General features: G+C 48.7%; 3 protein-coding genes across 5 annotated transcripts in view; 2 read left to right on the forward strand and 1 right to left on the reverse strand.

The window, feature by feature from the left end:
• The window catches only part of MAP4K5 (mitogen-activated protein kinase kinase kinase kinase 5), a 60,797-nt gene extending 55,150 nt beyond the window's left edge, over window positions 1-5,647 (forward strand). The window contains exons 30-32 of the mRNA XM_012574151.5: window positions 358-428; window positions 1,130-1,185; window positions 2,551-5,647. Coding sequence (XP_012429605.2) covers window positions 358-428; window positions 1,130-1,185; window positions 2,551-2,638 — 215 coding nt within the window. The 3' untranslated portion in view covers window positions 2,639-5,647. The remainder of the gene's footprint in view (window positions 1-357; window positions 429-1,129; window positions 1,186-2,550) is intronic.
• A 1,237-nt stretch (window positions 5,648-6,884) lies between these two features.
• Window positions 6,885-20,334, forward strand: CDKL1 (cyclin dependent kinase like 1). Of its 3 annotated transcripts, none has more exons than XM_072930602.1 (9): window positions 6,885-7,128; window positions 9,194-9,315; window positions 11,897-11,969; window positions 13,881-13,971; window positions 14,661-14,861; window positions 16,326-16,408; window positions 16,777-16,833; window positions 17,306-17,461; window positions 19,989-20,334. In XM_072930602.1, the coding sequence occupies exons 1-9, from the start codon at window positions 6,961-6,963 to the stop codon at window positions 19,995-19,997; spliced, it is 960 nt and encodes a 319-aa protein (XP_072786703.1). In that variant the 5' UTR covers window positions 6,885-6,960; the 3' UTR covers window positions 19,998-20,334. The 3 variants fall into 3 exon arrangements, with proteins under 3 accessions (XP_072786703.1, XP_030131156.4, XP_030131158.4); XM_030275296.4 differs by lacking the exon at window positions 19,989-20,334 and adding an exon at window positions 18,298-19,305; XM_030275298.4 differs by lacking the exon at window positions 19,989-20,334 and adding an exon at window positions 18,298-19,305 and having other exon boundaries at window positions 16,326-16,381.
• Window positions 20,181-22,992, reverse strand: DMAC2L (distal membrane arm assembly component 2 like). The gene is made up of 4 exons (XM_002187063.6): window positions 22,901-22,992; window positions 22,123-22,331; window positions 21,177-21,348; window positions 20,181-20,704 (listed from the first exon to the last, which is right to left on the reverse strand). Exons 1-4 carry the CDS (start codon window positions 22,990-22,992, stop codon window positions 20,590-20,592), a joined length of 588 nt encoding a protein of 195 aa, XP_002187099.1. The 3' UTR covers window positions 20,181-20,589.

Consider the following 22,992-nt stretch of genomic DNA (forward strand, 5'->3'; position numbering starts at 1 on the left):
TAATAATATTTGAATCTAATTCTCAACCTGCTGTCTTTAGACAGGACAGGAGTTTTAAAAACTTGAATTGTAGCTGTCAAACAAGAATGTCTGCTGTAACAAACTCTCAGAGTCACAGAATTAAATCACACAGAGCTGGCAGCTCTGTGCTTTCTCTGTCCCTGAATGGAAAACTCCCATTTTCCATCATTCATCTGTTTTGAAATAAATGTAATAATTCAGGTGATGTGTCATTTCCAGCAGCCCATGGTGCTTTGCTTGGCAGTGTTTGTTTTTACACTTCCTGAGGGCTTCTCCAGAGGCACTGGGGAAAACCAGGATGCAGGGAATGGGGTGTGATGTGTCCCTCCTTTGCAGTGTGCCTTCAGGACAGCGTGCTGGCCTTCTGGAAACATGGCATGCAGGGCAAGAGCTTCAAGTCAGATGAGGTAAGTGATCTCCAGCCTCTCCAATTTAATTCCTCCTGTTCCTTTTTTACCACTGGATCCCTTAGCTTCTCTTGCTGATGCCTTGAGAAGGCTGCTCTAGAGCAGAGGCTGGATGGAGTTACAGAATAAATCAGGGATTTATTAAAAGATCTCCTCCATGGATCCACCTTGGGCAGCACCAGAGCCCAGCCAGGGCTGCACCCAAATGACCCAAAATGGCCCCAAAATGCACGAGCGCTCCCGGGGGCTCTCCCTGGGATCAGTTCTGCTCCAGTGGCACCTTGGAGTTCATTGTCCCATTCCAGCTTTAGCCCAGGCAGTCCCACCCTGCTTGTTTTTCTCTCTCCAGCCCACGGTGTTTGTGCTCCTGGGCTGAGATTTGGATCATTTGTCCTTGGTGCCCAGCTGGAGCAGGAATTGTTTTGTGTCCCTGCTCTGTGCAGAGAGCTCAGCATCCCCTGGTATGGAGCCCAGACCCACACATTAAAGCAGCACAGAATGTGAAATATAGAAAAGCTAAAACTGATCATCTCTGCTTCCCAAGTGAGAATGCTCACATTTCACCATGCTTAAATCAATTTATCCATTTCAGTCCTCTACTTTGCATTAAATTGCATTTGCACGTTTCTTTCCTTCCAACTTAGACCAATGAATTTCCTTGTGCTGCTGAAATGGATCTGAATATCTGCATTTTTCTGCAGGTGACGCAGGAGATATCTGATGAAACCAGGGTTTTCCGCCTGCTGGGCTCAGACAGGTAATCCCTCTGCAGAAACAGAAACCTTTTGTTTTATTTAAACCAGCTTTTCTAGTTCCCAGCTGGGCCTGGCTTCCAGCCCAGCCCAGCTCTGTCTGTGGGTACCAAGTGTCAGGGAGAGAGGAGAGATGCTCTGGGCTTGCAGGGTGCTCAGTACACTTGTGGAAAAGCCTGCTCCTGGTTTTGGATTGTCCTGGTGAGCTGGGAATTACCTTGGCAGCAGTCAGTTAACATTAACCTTGGCTGCTCTGGAAATAGCAAACCAGAACTCACTCAGGTTTTAGTCACAGTGATCCAAATCCACACATTTTCCATAAGATCCAGCTGATCCCTTCCAGCTGCACAGGTGGGAAGAGGTGCAGCTGTCCCCAGGTTTGCAGCCTGAGCAGAAGCTGCTCCAGGCTGGACATACTCACTTGTGGATTCTCAGCCAGCCAGAGGGATAAATGTAGGAATAGACAGGGATGAGTCCAGCAATCACCTCAGACACAGAATTCCAGACTGGTTTGTTTGGAATGGACCCTAAAGCTCACCTTGTTCCATGCCTGGGCAGGGCCACCTTCCACTAGAGCAGGAATAGTTCCTGCTCTCAAATCCCTGATCCTCTGCTCCCTCATCAGGCCTTGGAACTGCCAAACTCTTTGGTTTGTATTTTCATCTCTGTACAAATGGAGCAGGAGTTTTCCTGCCATTCCAGTGAGATATGGAGTCACTTTTTTACCTTGGATCACTCTGGAACTGCTCAGGTGCAGAGGTGAGGATCAGGGACAGGGGTCATTCAGAGGTTTCATTTTGAAACTCTGTGAGGAAAACAAAAAACAGAGACAAGTTTAATCCTAAAAACAACAGGAGCTGGTGCAGAGAAATGCTCAGCATTTGGGAGGGAGAGGGCAGGTCAAAGGCCCAACCACACCAGCTGATGGTCAGTGTGCCAAGACAGGGAGAGAATCATTTTCCAGAGTGGCCCACAGGAACGTGATCCAGCAGGACAAAGGCTGAGATGGGGTTGAGTGATCCCTGTGAAACCAATATTTAGGAGGGAAGAGAATTGTTGAGGTTGCTTATCAGAAGATGTAGGAGGGATAAACATTTGGGCTGCAGATGATGGGATAATGGATTTACAAAATTAATTGGGTTGGAAAGGACCTTAAAAATCATCCAGTTCCCTTCCACTGTATCTTTTCCTTGAGTGTTTTCATCAGTGATGCTGGAAAATGAGGGAACTGGTTAAAGAATGAAACACCCAAGATACTTGGGAGAACCTCTATCTCCAGTCTGTAGAAACCCCTGAGTTCCCTGCTCAGGAGTTACACCAAGAGTTGTTCTTTGCCCCTGACTGTGGATCCTGTTTGTGTTTGGTTGCAGAGTGGTTGTGCTGGAGAGCAGGCCCACAGAAAACCCCACAGCTCACAGCAACCTCTACATCCTGGCTGGGCATGAAAACAGTTACTGAGCAGCACTCGCCCCCAGGAGCAGAGGGAATTGGCCACGCTGGGACCCAGGAGCGCCGGGAAACCGGGACTTGCTGCTTCTCCTCTGACACCCAAGTTGTGTTGGTTTTTAGGGTGGGAATCAATCCATTTTTGCAGCTGGGAACAGCTGGTTCTGTCTCTTGCCACTGTGTGGTTGGTTATGTCGAGTTTGCTTAATAAAAGCTGAGATAAAGAGCCCTTTACTCGTTAGTTCTAGGGAAACAGAGCCTTGAAACGTGTTCGGCAGTAAAGGTGCCATAAACTGTTAAATATTGCCCTTCCCTTGGGTTTTCCTTTTATTCTGTAGATACAGGTCTAGTGCTGGCTGTTGCCCTGTTTTATACTGAGTCTTATTCTTAATAAAACAAAGATTTGTGTAGGAAGTGGAAGTATCTGCAAAGCTTTTTGGTTTTAAATCTGCCATTGGGTATGGCTTTGTATAATAGACTATTTAATCCTTATTTATTAATCTGCTGCTAGGATGGGGTAATGTCTAACTTTTAGCAAAGGAAGGTTGCAGAGCAGCTTACTTTTTTTTTTTTTTTTACAATTGTATAAAGATTTGATTATTCTTTTTCCTTGTAGGGATGTAGTGCATTAATGAGGGGTGTGTTACCGTGTTGGGTGATCATGTAAAAAAAATGCAGTTTTGTACAACAAAATATTTTGTACTGATTTTTCTGGCTGCAGAATTGCCATAAAAGGGATTTTCTTACTTCCTAGACGTAGGGTGTGTGTACACAAAGTAGAATATTGATATCAGACTTGTTGCTCCTGGGTGGCTGTGTACAATATCCATGTGTGTGTGCGTGTGCATGTGTGTGAAGTTGCCTGGCAGTGTGTGTATTTTTTATATATATATTTATACATATATATATAAAAATGTACAAAACATATATGCTTTATTTTCATAAATTAGGGATAAGCCTTGTGACATGAAGTGGAAATTGTAGCAGGTCATCATCCTTAATGAATGAAAGTATCATGTATCCAACTGCCCACGACGTGTGGTTTATTTATGCTGTTCCAGAGGGGAGCCTGGAGCCACAGCTGAGCCTGAGCAGCATTCCAGCTGCTGTGCTTTGGGAATGGCTGCTGCCCCGGCTGGGAGCATAAATAAACATGATAAGAACCAGTATTCTGTATCCAAGCTTTGATCACTTTTTGGTCAGCTGCAATTTTTTTTTCCTTTCTCTTTTCTCCATTGAAGAGTCGCATCGGTTCCTTTTGTCTTCCTCATTAATTAAAATTCTTGAGGTACCATTAAATATAGACTGACTCCAGGAGAGCATCTGGTTTTACTACCTCACATTACCCTGCTGGCTTTGATGTGAACACTCCTCAGGCAGGTGCAGCAGCAGCTCTGAGCTGAAACATTGGAATTGAAGGGTTTTTTTAATTAAATGCCTGTTCAGCTCTGAGATCTGCTGCCTAGGAAGGAGAGGCTGGAATTCCCAGGTCATTTGGGCAGAGCAGGAAAGGTGTGTGAGAGCTGGGAGTGGTTTGGTGCTGTGTTGGCATCCCGATCCATAATTTAACAGGGAATTGTCTGGGCCCACGTGATGGCTTGGGGACATCTCCTTGCTCAGGACAGCTGCAAGTTGGGAAGGTCCAGAGGGGAAAACAGCCCTGCACACCTTTAGCATTTTAGCCACTGTCATTAAAACTAATTCTTGCTGACTTGGCATCCAAATCAAGTCAAGCTTTTCAGTTCTGACACTGTGTCAAAGCTTAATAAGTAGTAAGTGTACAGATGAAATTTATAAATCACTCCACAGAGCATGAGGAATGTGCTTTAGGGGTGGTCAGCTGGATTTGGATCTGCAGTATTAAAAGCAGGACGTGTGATTTTTGTCTTTTAAAAGAGTTCCCTAGTATTGAAATTACTTCTCCACAGGTAACAGTGACTGGTGATTAACTTCAAATGGTGCCTCTTCTGGTCTTTAAAACAAAAATTAAGGTGAAGTGAAGCACCAGATGTAGATATTGTAGAGCAAACACTTCTTAATTTACCTCATTCACTACAGAAGGTAATTTCAGCTTCATCTTTGAAAACACTTAAAGGAGATCTCTAAAAGACTAGAGAAACCTGTAAATAAAATCTGAATATGTATGGGGAATAACTGGAGTAAATAACTCTTAGGTCATGACACTGTCATGCAGAAATAACAAGCTGAAAGTATTTTTCTTTGACACGAATTGCTGATGTTTTGCTGGATCCTACAGAATAAATTTAGGAAAGTCCTCGTTTAATCAAACCTTTTTTAGCTGTTGAAGCATTTCTAATGGCATGTTGTGAAATGCTTAGTGCTGGTTTCATAGACAGTGGCATTTTTTGGCATGATCTGCAAGATGCTGTTTCCTAGTGTAAAACCTCACTTTTGTTCCATACCACGGAGCAGATTTGTGTGTTCCAGCCAGCCTCGGTGACTGATCGGTATAATTTGTGTTTCACTGTTTAATTTAGTCTGGTATTGTCTGTACCTTTGTTTTTGTGGAATTTAAACCAGGCTTGAGAAAGCCTAACAGGGGGAGCTCAGGGGTGATGAAGCAAAAGCTTGCTCAGCCCCTCCTTCCTCACTCAACATTTATCAAAATTTTAATTACTGGATGCACGAGGTCACGTACCTGACTTGAAAGCCTTAAAACAGGCTCCCAGAGCTCTTGGAAGTACAAACAGCATGGGAAGAGCAGTCTGTGGATTCATCTCTTTGGATTTCCTAACCAAATTCCTTGCAAGTGAAAAATACAGCTGGAATTGTGCTGACATCTCTTTAAAGAAGAAAGGTACAACGCATCAGGGGAGCCACGGTGTCTCTGGATGGAAAGGACAAGACTGGGAGACTCTGAAATGTGCTTTTTTTACCTTGTTTAGTCATTAGGTGTAACTGAGACTCATAACTGCACTCGTTCAGTTTGTGTAACCAGGCTTTGTTCCACGGGAATTTCTGTTGCAGTTCAGTCTATGCCAAATAAACTGCTTTATTTGATCCGTGCCATGGTGACTTGCTGGGAGCAATGCCTTGTCACAGGGATCTGGGGAGAATCCAGCGGGGCTCCAGGTTTTGTGGCTGCCTTGGGAAGGACTGCAGGGAGCCAGCACACAGCAGGGAGAAATCACAGGAGCAAGGACAGATTATTCCCACCCCAGTCACCTGGGAGCACTGAGGAATCACTCAGGAGTTGTTTGGCTGGAAAAGCAGAGGCTGGCTGCCTTGAACCTGGGCAGAGAGCAGGGGCTGGTGGGCTTCAAAGGGCTGCTCAGATTAGGAAAACACACAGCTCAGCCTCGGCAGGATCTAGAGCAGTTTACACCTTGTCCTCACACTTTGTTTGCTGCAGGTGTTTCAGGTGCTGTACCTGTATTCCAGGTCTTCAGGGATCTGCTGAGGTAGAGGGAAAAGGAGGCTGAAAAAATAATGTAATGAATGTGGCTTTGGACAGCACAACTGCCAGTTACTGGTAATTATCTTTATAAATAAATATACAGCAATATTCCTCCTCTGCAGGAGATTGTTATCTCTAAGGGTCAGTCTTGAATATGGGGACTGCACATCCCTGATGAACCCGACTTGGGAAGAAAAATAATGAGTGGATCTCTGTTCTGAGTTGGGAAGCACCTCAGGAAAGGATTGGGGAGGGAGGGAGGAGGCATGAGATGGAGTGGAGTGCCCACACTCATATTCCGATCTAATACTAAAAGCAATTACCACCACAAAAGGCCTCCTTGGTCAGGGGATGAGGGTCCAGGGACCCAAACAGTTGTACCAGGAAAAAGGATGGTCAGGGATGGAAAAGCTTGACCAAAGGAAGGTTCTGGCTGCTGGCAGGAGCCCATTCAGTGACAGAAACCTGAGATGCTGGAACCGTGCGGTTCCAGAGAAACCTCCAGGTGCCAGAGGGAAGGGCAGAGATGTTCCCTCTTCCAACCCTGCAGGAAAACGGGGCAAAGACAACATGAACATAGCAGGGTGGTTGGAGCTGGGTGGTCTTTAAAGTCCCTTCTGACCCAGTCCGTGAGCGGTTCGTGACTCCACGAACACGGCACGGGGGGACCGTGAGGCGCGGAGTCGGCGTGTGGGGCCGGCAGCGCCATGGGGCTGCCCCGCTCTCCCTCCCTTCCCCCGGGGCTGCCCCTCTCTCCCTCCCTTCCCCTGGACCGCCCCGGCCGTGCCGGTGTCCCCGGGGATGGACCGGGGCCGTGCCGGTGTCCCCGGGGCGGTGCTGGGGCCGTGCCCGCGGGGAGGCTCCCCCAGCCCGGGCCCGCCCCGGCTCCGGCGGAGCGCGGCGGGACCGCCCGGCCATGGAGCGCTACGAGAAGCTGGGTAAGGTCGGCCAGGGCTCCTACGGCGTCGTTTTCAAGTGCCGCAACAAAGACACGGGGCAGATTGTGGCCATCAAGAAATTCCTGGAGTCCGAGGAGGACCCGGTGATCCGGAAGATCGCGCTGAGGGAGATCCGCATGCTCAAGGTGGGCGGCCCCGCTGCCATGGCCGGAGCCCTGAGGGAGCTTCGGGCACCGGCGTGAGGGGTCAGGGCGGGAGGACATCCGTGAAGGGACATGGTGTGGCTGCAAGGTGTGAGGACAGCGAGGAGGGGATAGAGTGTCTTGAGGGGACGGGGTGTGAGGGCAGCCATGAAGGGACGGGGCATGAGGGCATCTGTGAGGTGATGGCGGTGTCGTGAGGGGGAGGCAAAGAGTGGGAGTGCAGGAGCACCATGGAGTGCTCAGTGAATCAGTTCCTCCGGCCGGTGTGGGCACAGCTCTGCCCCTGGTGTGTGTCACAGACCCCTCTGCGTCCAGGAGATCCCCCAGAACAGCTGGAGCCAATATAAAACACATGGGCAAAAAGGGAGGCTAAGACAGCGTGAGGATGGGGACACAGCTCTTCCTGCTCCACAGTTGATAAATCTGCCCCAGCTCCTCCTTCAAACGCCCCTTCTGAGCCCCTGGTTGTGCAGGATCCAGCTGTGGATTGAATGCCAGGGGCTGTGCAGGGTCGGGTATTCCCCATGGAAATGACAGCAGAACCAGCGCCTGATCCTTGTCTCTGCTGATCCTTTCCTGACCTCTCTGTGAGAGCTCATCCTCCACACAAATGGGTAAATCCTTCAGCCTCTGGCTTTATTTTCCCGTGAAATAAAAGCAGGGAGTATCTGCAGTGAGACACCCCAGGTCTATCCAGCATGCAGAAATAAGGAGAGACCTGGGAGAAAGAGGGAGAGGATCAGGTAAGGTTTCCTTTCACACTCCCAGCTTCTGGGCAAGGATTCTGCAGCAAAGGCTGTGTCTGTTGCTTCATTCATCTGCAGACTTTTGGGACTCTGTCCCGTCTCTTTGGAACTTATGTGTTCATTTGGTCTCCATAGTTTCCGGAGGCTTTAGGAATGTGTTGTGTGAAAAAAAATATTTGTTTTTCTTTGTTACAAACTTGCTGCTGGGTGATGGCACACTGTACCCTCAGCTTTGTGTTCCAAGAAATGGGAAGTGTCCCCTTTGCACTTTTTCCAGAGTGCTCATAGTTTGCACACCTGCTATCCTAGGAAAGCAATCATCTAGGAAAAAGCATAATTGATTTTCAGTTACATTTTGGAAGAAGCAGCAAAAGTTTTTCTCCTATCCAGAGTAAACACAGGACATGTAGCTATATTATTTCAATGAATAATGCTAGATTTACATTAAGATTTAAGTGATATTAAACATCTGAAAAGGAAAATAATAATGTCAGATGTCCCTTGTAAAGCACTTGGAACTACATAATCCTTAAGGATCCAAAGCCACCACAGCCAGGCACAGCAGGATCTGTGCTGGGGCACTGTTGACTAGCAAGTACAGACCTGTTTGACTGTTTCCAGCTTTTTCTCTGCAAATATAAACTGTTTGTTTGTTTGTTTGTTGAGGCACTTCCTGGCTTAGGCAACTCCTGTTTATCAGAAATGGAGTGAGATTGTGTTTATCAGTAGAAAATGATGGGCCTTGATAAATCATTTTTCTGCCCAGTAAACACCTTGCAGACCAAGGGATTTTTGTGACCAGGAGCCAAGGGACGTGGAGTGGGAATTTGCAGACTCTTGAAAACAAAGGATCCCAGAATGGTTTGGGTTGGAAGGGATTCCAAGGATCATCCCATTCCACCCCCTGCCATAGCAGGGACACCTTCTACTATCCCAGATGGCTCCAAACCCTGTCCAACCTGGCCTTGGACACTTCCAGGGATCCAGGGGCAGCCACAGCTGCTCTGGGCACCTGTGCCAGGGCCTGCCCACCCTCCCAGCCAGGAATTCCTTCCCAATATCCAAGGACAAGGGGGATATTGGGGCTTCCAGAGGGCAGGGCTAGATGGAGCACTGGGAAGAGCTTGTTGCCCACCCATTTAGGTCAGCTCCCACAATAAGCACAGAGAGGCTGAGCTGTAGCTGAGCTGTGCTTGTAGAAATGGTTCAGCTTAAGGAACTGTGACCCTGCAGGACAAATCTGTGCCCAACACCTTCCCCCTGTGCAGTCCCTGACCAGCCCTCCCTGCTCTGTGTTGCAGCAACTCAAACACCCCAACCTGGTGAACCTGCTGGAGGTGTTCAGGAGGAAGCGGCGGCTGCACCTGGTGTTCGAGTACTGTGAGCACACCGTGCTGCATGAGCTGGACAAGCACCCCCGCGGGTGAGTGGCCCCTCTCCCCTCTCCCCAGCTCTGAGCACAGGGCGGGTTAGAACTCAAAATGTCCCTCAGACATTTTTAGAGGTTCCAGGCCTTGGTCAGAAGCATTTTAGACCCTGGCAAGCAGCTGAAAACAGCTGTGATCTTGAGTTTGAACCATGGAATGAGTTACCAACTTTGAAGGTGGAACAAGCAGTCACAGAGGGTTAAATAGTATAGTAAAAGTAGTCACAAATTAAAGAGAAAAATTCTTTAGTATTGTACAGGGGGGTTTTAACACCTGTACAGGGGGGTTTTACTTTGTACAGGGGGGTCAAGAGTTCTAAAATGGAAGAAAGTGGGCCTAATCCTGTTCTTCCTCCTTCTTCCTTACCTCCATGTTCTTAGTGATGTTAGCACTCACAGATTAGTTTAGAATAAAAAAGCACATTGTAACATAGATAGTAAGTATTAAGAAAACTCTATAAACATATAACACATAATATATCATATAAAAGATAGCAGCAGCCCTAGGCAGAGAGAGAGACGACAGAAACACCAGACAGTGAGGGTGTCAAGAGTGTGTGTGTCTCTGCCTGAGCCGCTAACCAAAGCAGCCATGGCGAGCAAAGACAATCTTTTAGATAGCTAGCAATAAACTGCCTTAAGACCAAACAACAAAAAGCTACAGAGTTTTTCTTTAGAAGCACAAGTTAGAAAAGAGACTTTACCACCACACAAGACCCCTAAATCAATCCCAAAGTTCTCACAAGGGCGGGGTGTCCGTGCTGCTGCCCTGGGGCTTTTCACAGGAATTGCATTAATGACACGAGAGGTTTCTCAGCCCGGCGCCCAGGGCTCTCTGTGTTACTGCGGTTTGGCACAAGGACGGCGTGGGAGCCGCGTTCCTGCCCAGCCCCGCTCACCACGGAGATGGGAGCGCCGAGCTGAGTGTTCGGGAGGGCTCTGGCTGCCGGGGAGCAGCAAACCCGGGGCTTGGGAGCAGCTCGTGTCCTGCTCCTTCCACTGCTCCCATCACTGTGGCCACTGGACACCCAGATACAGAATCGGGGACTTGCAGAATCATTTAGGTTGGAAAAACCTTCTGAGACCATCGAGTCCAGCTGTTAATGCAGCACTGCCATGTTCGCCACTAAATTATTGTCTCCAAGTGCCACATCTATGCTTTTGGACACTTTCAGCCCTCCAGAGTGAGGAAGAGTTCCCAGGAGCTGTGCCTGCACCTGTCTGCCAAAACTCCTCTTCAAGCAGGTGCTTGCACCAAGCGTGAGCTCCACACAGGGATTGTTCTGTCCACACCTTGTGAACACCACTCCCGCTGTCCCTAATTATCCAGGTGCCTTGGTGCTGTGGAATTGCTGAGCACAGGTCCATAAATCATTCCACAGGCCTGGAGCTGTGGATTTGCCTGCAGGAGGCTGATGGGGGGTTGAGTAAACAAGAGCTGTTATTTATTCCCTTCCTCCCCGGTGAGGAGCACCAGGAGAACGGAGCCTGCTGATAGCATGTGACAAAGCTGACAGCTTGTGAGCTGCCACCCCACCTTGAACCTGTTCCCCTGGAATCTGAAGAGGGGATGGATAACTCTCCTGAAGGAAATGCTTCCTGTTTGCTGACTGTTGATCAGAACAGCTCCAGCGTGAAGGAACGTGTCACAGCTGGCTGCATGCTTTGCTTTTCAGCTTTGCTAGGGCAGATGGTCAAGTCTTTTGGGGTCAGGTTAAGATGGGTGGGCATGTGCTGGTTGCAGCTCATTTGACCAACTCCATCCCCTTTTCAAGCTGTCACAGCAGCACTCCCATCATTCTGGGATGTTTCTGGAAGGAATCTCTACTCACAGTGTCAGCAGTGTGTCACTGACCCGCTGACAGCACAAAGTGAAAGCCAAGCTTGAAAGAAAAACTCAGGCTTGCATTGTTTTTGTTTATTTTTGGGTAGATTTTCTCTTTATTATGAATCAGAAGCTTTTCAGCATTAAAGATGTGAAATAAAATTGTGTTTAAGTTGGAAAATGCCAGGATTGTCACTTCTGCCTTTCCTGGGATTGTTGAAGACCATTACAGACAGCCAAGGAAGTTCAAGAACTGTTGCCCAGTAACTGAAAGAAAGGAGAGGGGGCTGGGAAGTGTTTGCTGGCTGTGGGAGGGAAGGAGGGGGATCCAAACCAAAGCAGAGCTTTATACTCTTGTCTGAACACCCTTCCCTGGCCCATTTTTCACCTCTCCACTCTGGACAATCAGTGCCATGGCAGCATTCCATGTAGCTATACCATGGATACTCCAGCAGTTCCAGCCCTGAGAGTTGTGGAGGCAGAAATTCCTGCTGGCATTTCAGGATTGCCAGGAATCCTAGGGCAGGGTCTGATATGGACTCTCACACTTGGCTGTGTGGTCACAGTGGCAGCCCATGCTGGCTGTGACTGTGACCAGACATAAATCCTTGTTGCACTGACTGCCTTGGGAAGTGTTTCTTGACGTTCCTGATGGTTTTGCTCAGAGATCCCTGTAAATGCCAGCACTCATTTTCCCTGAAATAGTGAATTTATTATCAATGGCTAAAATAAAACTGTGTTTTTTTCCAACAGAGTGCCAGAGTACCTGGTGAAGAGCATAACCTGGCAGACCCTGCAGGCTGTGAACTTCTGCCATAAACACAATGTGAGTCCCCAGACTTGCACTAATGATTGCTGGAACATGGCCTTGGAAGAGAGAGGGGGGTTCTGTTGGCATTTTCCTGATTCCAGAGCTTTCCTGGGATGGAGTCAGGTGCAATCTCCTGTTTTGAACAGCAAACACATCTGAAATATTGGTGTATGCCCACACCAGCTGCCTTCACTGTCACACCACAGGCCCCTTGGCTTGGCTGCCAGGGAATGATTTGCTCCGATGACCTTAGACAAGCTTCCAGGAGGAATGGGAATGATCCTGGTGTGATTCCCTGGGCCCTGCACTACTGCTGACCTTCAGGAACTTGCCTTACCAGCTCCTCAGCTGGGACCTGAGCAAACCGCTGCTGATTTCACAGAAAGTCCTTCACTTAACTTGACATGAGGTTGAATCATGGCACCAGTGAAAAGATTTCAAAACTTAGACACAGTAAACCCTTTTTACTCCCTCCTCTGCTCTCTGGAGGGAGAAGGAGTTGTGTGTGTATCAGATACTTCAGTGGGAACATTTTAAGAAGCAGGGAAGGAAAAGGAGCCTTTTGGAGAAGCTCTTTAGGCAAACTTAGCTCGAATTGTCTTTGTTTTTGTTCATCTGCCAACAACTGAGATTTAAGAGTGGGGCAGGAGATGGCCCTGGAATGGGTGTTCTGTCTTTGCTGAGAGAATTATGTCCAGCTGAGCCTCAGGAACTTGGCCACAGGTCTCTCCTGCTTCCAAGATTTGTTGGTTTGCATCTTTTTTCTTTTCCCCTGCTCAGTCTGTAAGATTGGATGGAGTCTGAGAGCAGAGGGAGCAGTGAGATGCTGCAGCCTGAGCTGCTGTAGATCACAGGTCAGGAGGTTTTATGCAGCTCTCCTTTTTGGAGCTCCATGACAGTGGTTTCATAAGCAGCATTTCAGTTCTCAGGAGGAGGCACAGTAATTTACCACCAGCTTGGCAAGGAAAGTCCAAGGGGTTTGCTCTGGGGTGGTGATGGGAGAGGGACAACGTGAGTGAGACCCCAGTGAGTTGAGAAGAACAAAAGAAATAAAAGTATTTGTTAGTTTGATCAGCAGACATTCTTTTTGAAGCCCAAATTCAGTTGCTGTGAAGGACAAGGTCACCTCCAAAGAATCACAGAATTGCTGATGTTGGAAGGGTGCTGTGTACATCTCCTCATCCAACCCTTCCAGTCAGTCTGGCTCAGCTAGAACAGGCTGTTCAGAAACTTTTCCAGTCAGGATTTCAATATCTCCAAGGCTGGAGGCTCCACAGACTCTCTGGACAATCTGTTTGGGTGTCTGGCCATGCCCTCAGTAAAAAAGATAAAACCAATTGGTTAGGTTTAAATGGAATTTCCTGAGTGTTCAGTTTGTGCCCATGGTCTGTGTCCTTCCAGTGCACACCAAGAACAGCCTGGCTCAGTCTGCTTTACTCCTTCCCATCAGGTATTTAATGCACATTGAAGAGTTTCTCTTGGAGCCTTTTCTTGATGGTCGCAGCTCCCTCATCCTCTCCTTGGATGTCAGACTCCCCAGTCCTGTCCATTTCAGTGGCCCTTCACTGGAGTCACATTTCCCTCTCTGGAGGGGCCCAAGCTGGACACAGCTCTGGATGTGTCTCACCTGTGCCGAGCAGAGCTCTTGCTGAGCTCTGGCAGCAAAATCATTCATCAGGAGCTCCCCAGGGGGCTCAGGGAGCTGCGTTGTCCAGGGAAGCAGAGCTGGCAGCTGAAGCTGGGAGCCTGCACAGGGATTTCCCCAAAGCTGGGCTGTGGACAGGTCACTGTCCTGCTGCTCAGAAATCCTTCCAGCTTCCCTTTCAGCAGGAGTGACTGCCTGCCACAGAGTGCAAGGGAGTGTGGCTGAATTTATCTGAGGGCCAGGTTAAATACTTCTAACCTTGCTTCTTTTTCTTCTTCCAGTGCATCCACCGGGATGTAAAGCCAGAGAACATCCTGATAACAAAGCACTCGGTCATCAAACTCTGTGACTTCGGATTCGCTCGAATACTGAGTGAGTGCTGATCTTTATGTCCTGGGAGCGTGGGTGAGCCACTCCAACCCGCACTTATCTGTGTCTGGGGCACTGCAGATCCTCCTGTAGGACAGCGGTGTGTTTTCCCAGGGAAGCTCTGCTGAAGGCTGGCTAGAGATTCCTAAACCTTACAGGGAGGGAGCCCAGACACCGCGGTGACATCTGTGAACAAACTGAGCTCCCTGCTGAGCCGCTGGGGGTGCTGCCACTGGGAGATGGGAATCAGCCTTGGGTGTCTCGGAGCTGCCCAGCCGTTGTTTGTGCAGGGCTGGAGACGCAGCTGGAGCTCTCTGGCAGGAAAAGCCCCTCTGGCTGCCTCTGCAAACAATGGCTTCACATTTTCCGTTGTAAATAAACCCCCTAATCTGGGTATTTTTAGCTCCTCTTCAGACAAATCACATGGGTTCTGAGAACTGCCCACTGGCTGCTGCAGGGCACTGCTGTGGAGCTCTGCACATTTTCATTTGGAGGAAAACACGGTCTTGATTTTTACCAGCTCCTGAGCGTTTCCAGAGTTGTGTTCTGCTGGTGGCCAGTGACTCCCGCTGCTCCTGCAGCTCTGGCCTGCCCAGGAGGTGCCCCAAAATGTACCAAGTGATGATGGCTCCTGTGCATCGCTCTGACCACGCGCTCCTGTGTTGTGTCTCTCTCCCCTGACCCCGAGCCAGCCGGTCCCAGTGACTACTACACCGACTACGTGGCCACCCGGTGGTACCGCTCCCCGGAGCTGCTGGTGGGGGACACCCAGTACGGGCCCCCCGTGGATGTGTGGGCCATCGGCTGCGTCTTCGCCGAGCTGCTCTCGGGGGCGCCGCTGTGGCCGGGCAGGTCGGACGCGGACCAGCTGTACCTGATCCGCAGAACCCTGGGTGAGTGCCCCCGGCAGCGCTGGAGCTTCCCTCTGTGCTGGGGATGGCCAGCAGGAATTTACCCAGCAGATGGCTCCCTTTAGAAGGTGCTGCTTTATTTGAGGGGTTCCTGTCCTTTTCCTGCCATTGTGTACATGTGCTAACAGGCTCGCAGTGGACCAGGCTGAGAATCAGGATCGTTGCCTGCAGACTGCCTGGAACCATCCCTCCAGTCTCCTTAACCCTCTGGGAAGCTGGGTTTGGTGCAGGGCAGATTAGGAAAGATGTGGGATGTGTTTGGTGACCACTGGATGCCCCTCCTGGTCCTCCTGGTCCCTGCTGGGGTGGGGGAGCCCAGCAACTTCAGCTGTCTCCACATAGACAAAAACATGAAGTGCCTGTATCAGAAAGGGCCAGGAATGTTTTTTTATAAAGATTTAAAAGATCCAGGTGTTTACCAGGGTTTGGTACCAAACAAAGTGGTCCCTGAACAGCTGGATTCAATTCATCCCAGCTTTGGAGGTCTCAGAAGTGTTGTCAGTGCCTTTTGATGGCTGTGTGCCTGGGAAGGGGAGTGTGAACATCACAGCTTGTCTGTTCCACGTGTTTCTTGTTGTTCATCAATGAAATGAGGAGCCACTCCATATTTATTTGTTAAATAAAAAAGTCATTATCCCCCATAACACTTAAACTAATCCGGTCCCATTGAGTCTTTGCAGTTTTGGTGTGTAACAGCTGATTTATGGGGTGACAACGAACAACCCCCACCTTTTCACTGATATTAGATGGAATGAACAGAGTTGTAATTTTAATTGAACAGTTTATAAAACTACAAAGGTGACTAATGCCTTTAAACGGATAAGCTCCTTAGCTAGAAAAATAGTTCATCACTGATTGCTTCATCCTCCAGAATTCATTAATGCCGGTGTTAGGCAGTTATAATTTTTAATGACAGGGTTTCAGCCCGAGTAGATTCCCACTGATTGTTGGATCCAGGTGCTGGAGTGAGGCAGCGTTCACAGAGCAAAGCTCTTTGATTGAAGCTGTGCCATTATGGGGTTGGCATTGTACTGGCTCCTTTGCTATGGATTTGATTTTAACATTTTCCTTGCTCTCAGCTTCAAAAATGCTGGCTCAGGGAAAAGCCACAGCAGGTTCAGGTGGGGCTGTGTTCCAGCTCTGTCCTGTACAGCACCCTCAGGAGTGTCCAAAGAGAATTTCACCCAAAAGGAGTTAAATTCTCCTGAAGCTGGAGCTCTTGTGGCCCTGCCTTTCCTTCAGCAGTCACACAGGTGTGGGATCACTGATGGCCCAAATGGACATTAATTATTTGTCACAAAAGAACAGGGCTCACTTGGTGATACTCAGGTGCTGTCTTGGATGGCATCAGCCTTGTTAGAGGATACAATCATGTTCAATGCAGGCAGTGTAAAATTAACCAAATTACTACAACTTTTTTTTTCTTTTCTAAATTCTTGGTCAAAGGGGATCTCATTCCCAGGCACCAGCAAGTGTTCAGCACCAACCAGTTCTTCAGTGGGGTAAGAATTCCAGACCCAGAGAGCATGGTAAGAGCTGTCTCCAGCTGCACTTCCCTCCCTTCCCCACCCTTTGCTGTGCAGCGTTTTTTCCCTATCCAAAAGCTTTGTCCTCTACTTTGCCAGTGTGTACCAAAATATTACTTGGAGGTGGCTGAACCTCTCATGACATTTTAACTTACAGCCTGTGCAAAAGCAGTCAGAAAATGTTTGATCTCTGCTGCTTTCCCCCATTTCTGGTGGCACATCCTCAGAGCTGCCAGGCCTCTGAGCACATGGAGTGGTGGAGGCATTTTGTGAGGAACAGGTCATGTTCCTATGGAAAGCTGGGTCTTGGTACCCTGATGAATGAAAAGTTTGCTAATATGAGTCCATTCACTGTTTTTTTTCCCCTGCAGGAACCACTGGAAATGAAATTCCCCAATATTTCATACTCTGCACTGGCTCTCATGAAGGTAAGGAAGCTCCAGCTTGTAGAGGAGCCCTGCACTGAGATAAACAAATCATCTGGTGTGAGAGTCTGGGACTGACTTACCAGAGATTCACTGGAAAATAGACCTGGTTTGCTGCCCCATGTGATTGCACCTCCTCCTTGAGCCACAATTCCTGCTACAGTTGTGCACTGCCCACCCCTGGAAGTGTCCAAGGCCAGGCTGGACAGGGCTCAGAGCAGCCTGGGACAGTGGAAGGTGTGCCCAGAGCAAGATGATCTTTAAGGCCCCTTCCAACCCAAACCATTCCATGATTAATATTTGTAATTGTTGGACAATTAGCTGCTCCTCAAGCTTCATGCTGACTCTGAAAAGCTGCTCTTAGAATCCATTAAAAATGATGAACATGTGTACCTGTGGGAATTCTGTGGGGAGCAGCTGGAATTGTGCAGGGCTGTGTGAGGAGCGTTTTGTGTGATCCTCCATCTTTTGTAAGGGCTGCCTTCGGATGGACCCTGCGGAGAGGCAGAGCTGTGAGCAGCTGCTGCAGCAGCCCTATTTTGACAGCTTCAGGGCGGCAGCAGAGCTGGGCAGAGAGCACGAGAAGAGCTCTCGGAAAGCAGCCAGGCTGACTCGGAAGCACGTGCCAGGGGTAAGCTTTCCATGCTGTTTAATATTCCCATCAGGAGGGGCTGTCCTTTTGTTGGCTCCCAGGGTGGGCTGTGCTGGCAGGTGAGGGTGTTGGGCTGCTCCTGGTTGTATCCTGAGGAGAAAACAGGCCCTGGCTAAAGAGTAACTCGGTACAAACTGGATTTTGCACTGCGGCTCCATGGGGCACCGGGGATAAACAGCACAGCCCTGTCACAGTGAGGTTCATCCAGGGATGTGCACTCCTGACAAAGAGCAGCAGGAGGGCTGGACAAACTGGACACACTCAGGTGGCTGGTTTGAGTACTCAGGTGCTTTTTAATCCTCAAGTATGGAGCTGGAATAAACACAACTTCTGTTTGTAACAGATCCACACGTTACCCTACACACTGGGTGTTTCTGCAGGTGTTCAAGCAAATGTCTTCCTGCTGCTCTGGCTTTTCAGACTCCATCCCAAGTCCCCAAATCCAGCCTCACAACGCAACTCATTCCACAGTTCTTTATTCCTGTGAGCCACATTCCCCACGGCAGCTCTAAAGCTGAGCTGGGACAGGCAGGGAGGTTGGAGGTGAGGGATGGAGAACTGCTACAGTGTCAATTCTGGGTCACACTTGTTGGCCTCTTCCATTCCCGTGACCTGGGATATTTTTCTTGCCTAATGGAATTCTTTAATGAGTTGTTCTAGTTGCAGTCCAGTCATAGAGCCCCAGAATCTTAGCTTGAAAAGTACAGGATTACAGTAGGGATAGTTTTATTGCTCATATTCCATGTGAAAATTGATTCCATGTGTGCTTTATTCCCCATTCCAAACAAATACACACGGTGTAACCTGTCCTTTAGTTACAGCACCTGCCTCAGCTGACCTGCAGCAAAGTTCTCCCAGCTTTGGACAGCAAGAAGAACTGCTGCAAGACAAGGAAATCAAACTACCACTTCCCAAACATCTGACCAGGTGGCAGATCAAAACTCAGTTGTTGGAAGTCATCCAGGATTTATAAATGGAGGATACACAGTGGGAAACTAAATAACTAAAAGTTATGGCATGTAGAGTGATCTGTCCTCTGCTCTGGGTCACTGATGGAGAGGAAGTGATGCAGAAAGAACTCCAAGCTCATGTTAGTGTTCTGTGTACAAAGGCAGATGCACTCTGCTTTAATTCCGATTGCCTCCTGGTTCAGGATTGCGCCCACCCAGTGCTTACAGGATGACATTTAAAGCTCTGTCTCCTGCATTTCAGACTTGGCAGGAGAACTCCACCTCGCCAAACACACGAGTCCCTCCTGCTTTAGGCTGGGCCGAGTCCCTGCTCCGGGAGGAGCTGTGCCTGTGCGGTGCAGCCCAGGCCGGGAGGGGCTGCTCCAGGGATACTCGGGCTCACTCCTGCCCTTACAGAGCTCAAAGGCCTCAGAGTGCTGCTGGGGAATTCACAGGCTCCACAGACACCAGGAGAACAGAGCAACAGCATCCCTGCTGTGTCTTTAGTCTTTCCAGAGCTGCTTCTGCAAGTTTCATCCTTGAATTCTGCTTCTGACAAGAGTGAAGGCACTTGCTTGTAGTTACAAAAATGATTTTATCAAAACTAATCATGAATGTAATTTATAACAATGGCCAGACACAGGCAGGAATTCTACCTAAGTGTTTGTATTAAACGACCGGGGTTTGTAGCATCTCAGAATATACTATTGTGATGTGATGTGATTTTTCCAATTTACTGGAGGTATTTTGCTATATAAAACTTTATTACTGGGCAAGAACATCCTCTTTTTACTGACACTTAGAGCAAAAATGTTTTGCCAGTACATTTTGTGTTCCTCAATAATAAAAGCCCTTTCAGTGGGACAGATGCCACGTCCTGTGTGTGCCTGTTGGCCTTCTGTTTCCTTACACGTGGAAAACCATCTCTGAGACAGCACTGTGCATCTGGCTGCTTGGAGATCTGCCTTCTGCCCTTCCCTTGCCCAAACCCAGGGATTTGAGTGACAGTGCTGTGCTGACCCTGAGGATGAGCCATTCCCACTGTGCTGGCACCGGTGAGGCCCTGCCTCCAATCCTGGGAGTGGTTTTGAGTCTCTCACAAGAAAGGCATTGAGCGTGTCCAGAGAAGGGAACAGAGCTGGGAAGGGTCTGGAGCACCAGGAGAGGCTGAGGGAGCTGGGAAGGGGCTGAGCCTGGAGAAAAGGAGGCTCAGGAGGGACCCTGACAACTTCACAACTCCCTGACAGGAGGGGACAGCCAGGGGGGTCGGGCTCTGCTCCCAGGAACAGGAGAGGGAACGGCCTCAGGCTCGGCCAGGGGAGGTTTGGATTGGATATTGGAAAATTTCTCCATGGAAAAGGTTGTCCAGCCCTGGCAGAGCTGCCCAGGACAGTGGTGGACTCACCATCCCTGGAGGGATTTAAAAGCCACATGGATGTGGCACTTGGGGACACGGGTCAGTGGTGGCCTTGGCAGTGCTGGGGGAACACCTGGACTCCCGTGATCTCAGAGGACTTTTCCAACCTCAGCAATTCTCAATGACTTTTATTTATCAGGAGGGATGAGGATGCAACTCCAGAGCTGCACAGAACTGCAGCAGTCCATCAGCACACAGCAAAAATGTGCTCAAGGCTGTGCCAAAAGCTGCTGCTCCTGCACAAAGAACCGTGCTCCCTCAGCAGCTCCATGCTCCTGAGGGGGTGACCCTGCCTGCCTGCACATCACTGAACCAGACAAAACTCCAAGTGTGAAGAACACAAAAAGACCCAGAACCTCTTTTATTAAATCAGCACCCACCCACTGGGTGTGATTCTCCCAGAGGGAGCAGCACCAACACCACACACCCCAACATTCCCCCACTGCCACTTTGCTTCTGTGCAATAAAATACTGAAAACTTCTAACTGAGGTATTCAGAGCTTCCCAGAAAAACAGGAAACAGATGCCTGTGTGCAGAGGCCTGCCCTGTCTGTTGTTGATCCACCACTGAGTTTAGGCTTAATAAAAATTGCATGATTTCTTAAAAGGTCACATACACCTTTGAGGCTGGAGTGGGAGAGCTGGGCTTGCTGGATATACAGTGGTGTCTACAACTTCACTTATGCAATGTAAGGTAAATCCTAGGAAATCACATACATCTCAGTCACGTGCTGCTGTGTTTATTCCAAATCCAGCTCCAGCTCCAGGTTGGGCAGTGCCTGCTGAAGGACACGGAAGGTCTTTTCTTTCTCTCTGATCCCAGGAAGGTCACTCAGATACAAATATTCCAGGTTCCTGTAAATATTCAAAAAGAAAATGGGCAACTACTATTGAATTGCTGACAGATAAATTGAAGAAATTATTCTACTGTATGAGAATTTTGTTGTTTCGAGTATTTTAAATGGTGACTGGAACGTTTGGTATTTTAAATGGTTCTAAGGGAAGTTTGTTTCTGAAGTGGGTGCTTGGGGTTTTCAGCTGCAGTATCCAACTGCACCCCATTCCTGAGCACCCCTAAGGCACAAAAGGAATGGCAGGAAGCTGTGAGGTGGAGAAGCACTGAAAGCTACGGGACACAGCCAAACCCTGCCCTGCAGAGCTGCTGCAGGAGGGGTCAGAGCAGCAGCCAAGCTGATCATTACTTACTTACCCTCGAGCCCACCCCACAGCCCTGCCACAGGCAGACTGCAGCCCTTGCAGGCAGCACAATCCCAACCCCACAGAGCCTGGAGCAGGGAGCTGTGGAAGCACTCAGTGGCTCACATACGTCAGCTTGTGGAGTGCAAGGATGCCTTTGTCTGTGACATTCCCACAGGAAATGATCTTCAGCTGCTGCAGACTCTTCTGGAGGTTGCTGGTCTCGCTGAGCCTCTGCAGACACTCGTCCTGTATGTACATGCACTTCTCCAGCTTGATGTCCGTAACGTGCTCCAGGCCATCTGCAAAGGCACCACTGAGGATCTGCTCCAGAATTCCAGCACCAGCCTGTGCTGGTGTTAAGTTCTCCATTTAATAACTGCCCCTAAAACCACCCAGCAACACATTCCTTTACACACAATGAATCTCCAAAGTCCCTTTGTGCTACTTCAGATTTAGGAAAACCTCGGGGTTCGAGCCATTTCAGTAAGATTTCAAGAGGATTGAAATGGGCAAGTAACAGAAAACCTACACAATTTTTGGTAATAAACAATGACTCTGACAAAAGAAAGTGCTAATGCCAGAAATTCAGGGTCCCTTGCTATGGAAAAATAAAACAGCCTGTTCCCATTTTGTTTTCTGTTATTTACAGGCCACCTGAAACCTGTTTAATCACTTATTTTTAAGACATTTAAGAGAGCCTACTTTTTGTCTATGAAGACATTACAAAATCCTGGAGAATGAGCAGAATTACAACTTCAGAGACACTAAAATCATCCCTTGGTGCAGAAGAAAAATAATATTTATAGCGCTTTTTGCTACAAACTCATCAAAATTTGTGGCACCTCCTTAGCGCTGCAGCCACTTCAGGTAAAAGCTGAAGTTCTCAATGTCTTTCCACTTCATACCACAGCTCCAGCAAAACCTTGGGGACTGATAAATATTTGTAAAGGAGGAAAAAACCCACAAATTATTTATCTGTATCTTGCTAAGGAAGGAGAAAAACGACACCATTCTTCATATTTTGATGCAATTAAAGTGACACCCATTACGAACAATCACCGTGTGTACATTACCCAGATAGTCAAACCCTCTGTACATGATGCAGGAGTCAGTGGCGCTGATGGCTTCGATCTTGTACTTGCCCAGGGGCCCCGTGGGGAGCCCATTGTAGTCCTGCTGCCACTTGGGCGAGCCCTGGTACCTGACCAGGGCCCCGCAGCGCAGCAGCCACTCCGAGGCCGCCCGGTCCGGACCCACGGCTCGGATGCGCTCGTGGTCCACCCTGCAGTGCGGCACAATTATTCCATAATTAATCATAATTAACATCCCTGCCCGCGTAATACCCGGTTATGCGCACGGTCAGAGAAGTAAGGATGGGATTTACTAAAAATGGTACACCGGTGATTTTTGCATTGTGCAGTCCTCAATCTGGCGTGAGGTTTTTTTAACTTAAGTGGCAGATGCTTCTTAGTAAAAAAAGAATACAAATATAACTGGACTTAGAACTCTGTTTCCGTCCATGTCTGTAAGGAAAGGAAACTGTGCTACTGGTTGAGTATTGGGGTAAATGAAGAGCAGGATTCAGGGATGGGATCCATGTGGCCAGCTTGCCTTGCCCATTCCAGGGCAGGGGCAGAGCCCACACCTTCCTTGGAATGTCACGGCTTGGCAAGGGCAGGCAGCACAGACTGACCCCTGCCCAACAACCAACATGCAATCTGGGGGGAAAGGGGCGCATTAATGACACAAAACCTTTTCTGCAGCGCAGGGACTTGATTGTTCTGCTTCACAAACCGCGCAGACAATTTGAGGGCTCTGAAAGTTAATTATTAACCAGCGACTCACTCTTACTTGTTGAACACGGCATTCAGCCATCCCCAGAAGGCTCTACAACTGCCCGGCGGCAGCGGCGGCTTCCTCAAGAGCGTCCCCAGAGCCATCAT

Source organism: Taeniopygia guttata, chromosome 5, assembly GCF_048771995.1.
Source record: "Taeniopygia guttata chromosome 5, bTaeGut7.mat, whole genome shotgun sequence".
In the NCBI taxonomy this organism is placed as follows: domain Eukaryota; kingdom Metazoa; phylum Chordata; class Aves; order Passeriformes; family Estrildidae; genus Taeniopygia; species Taeniopygia guttata.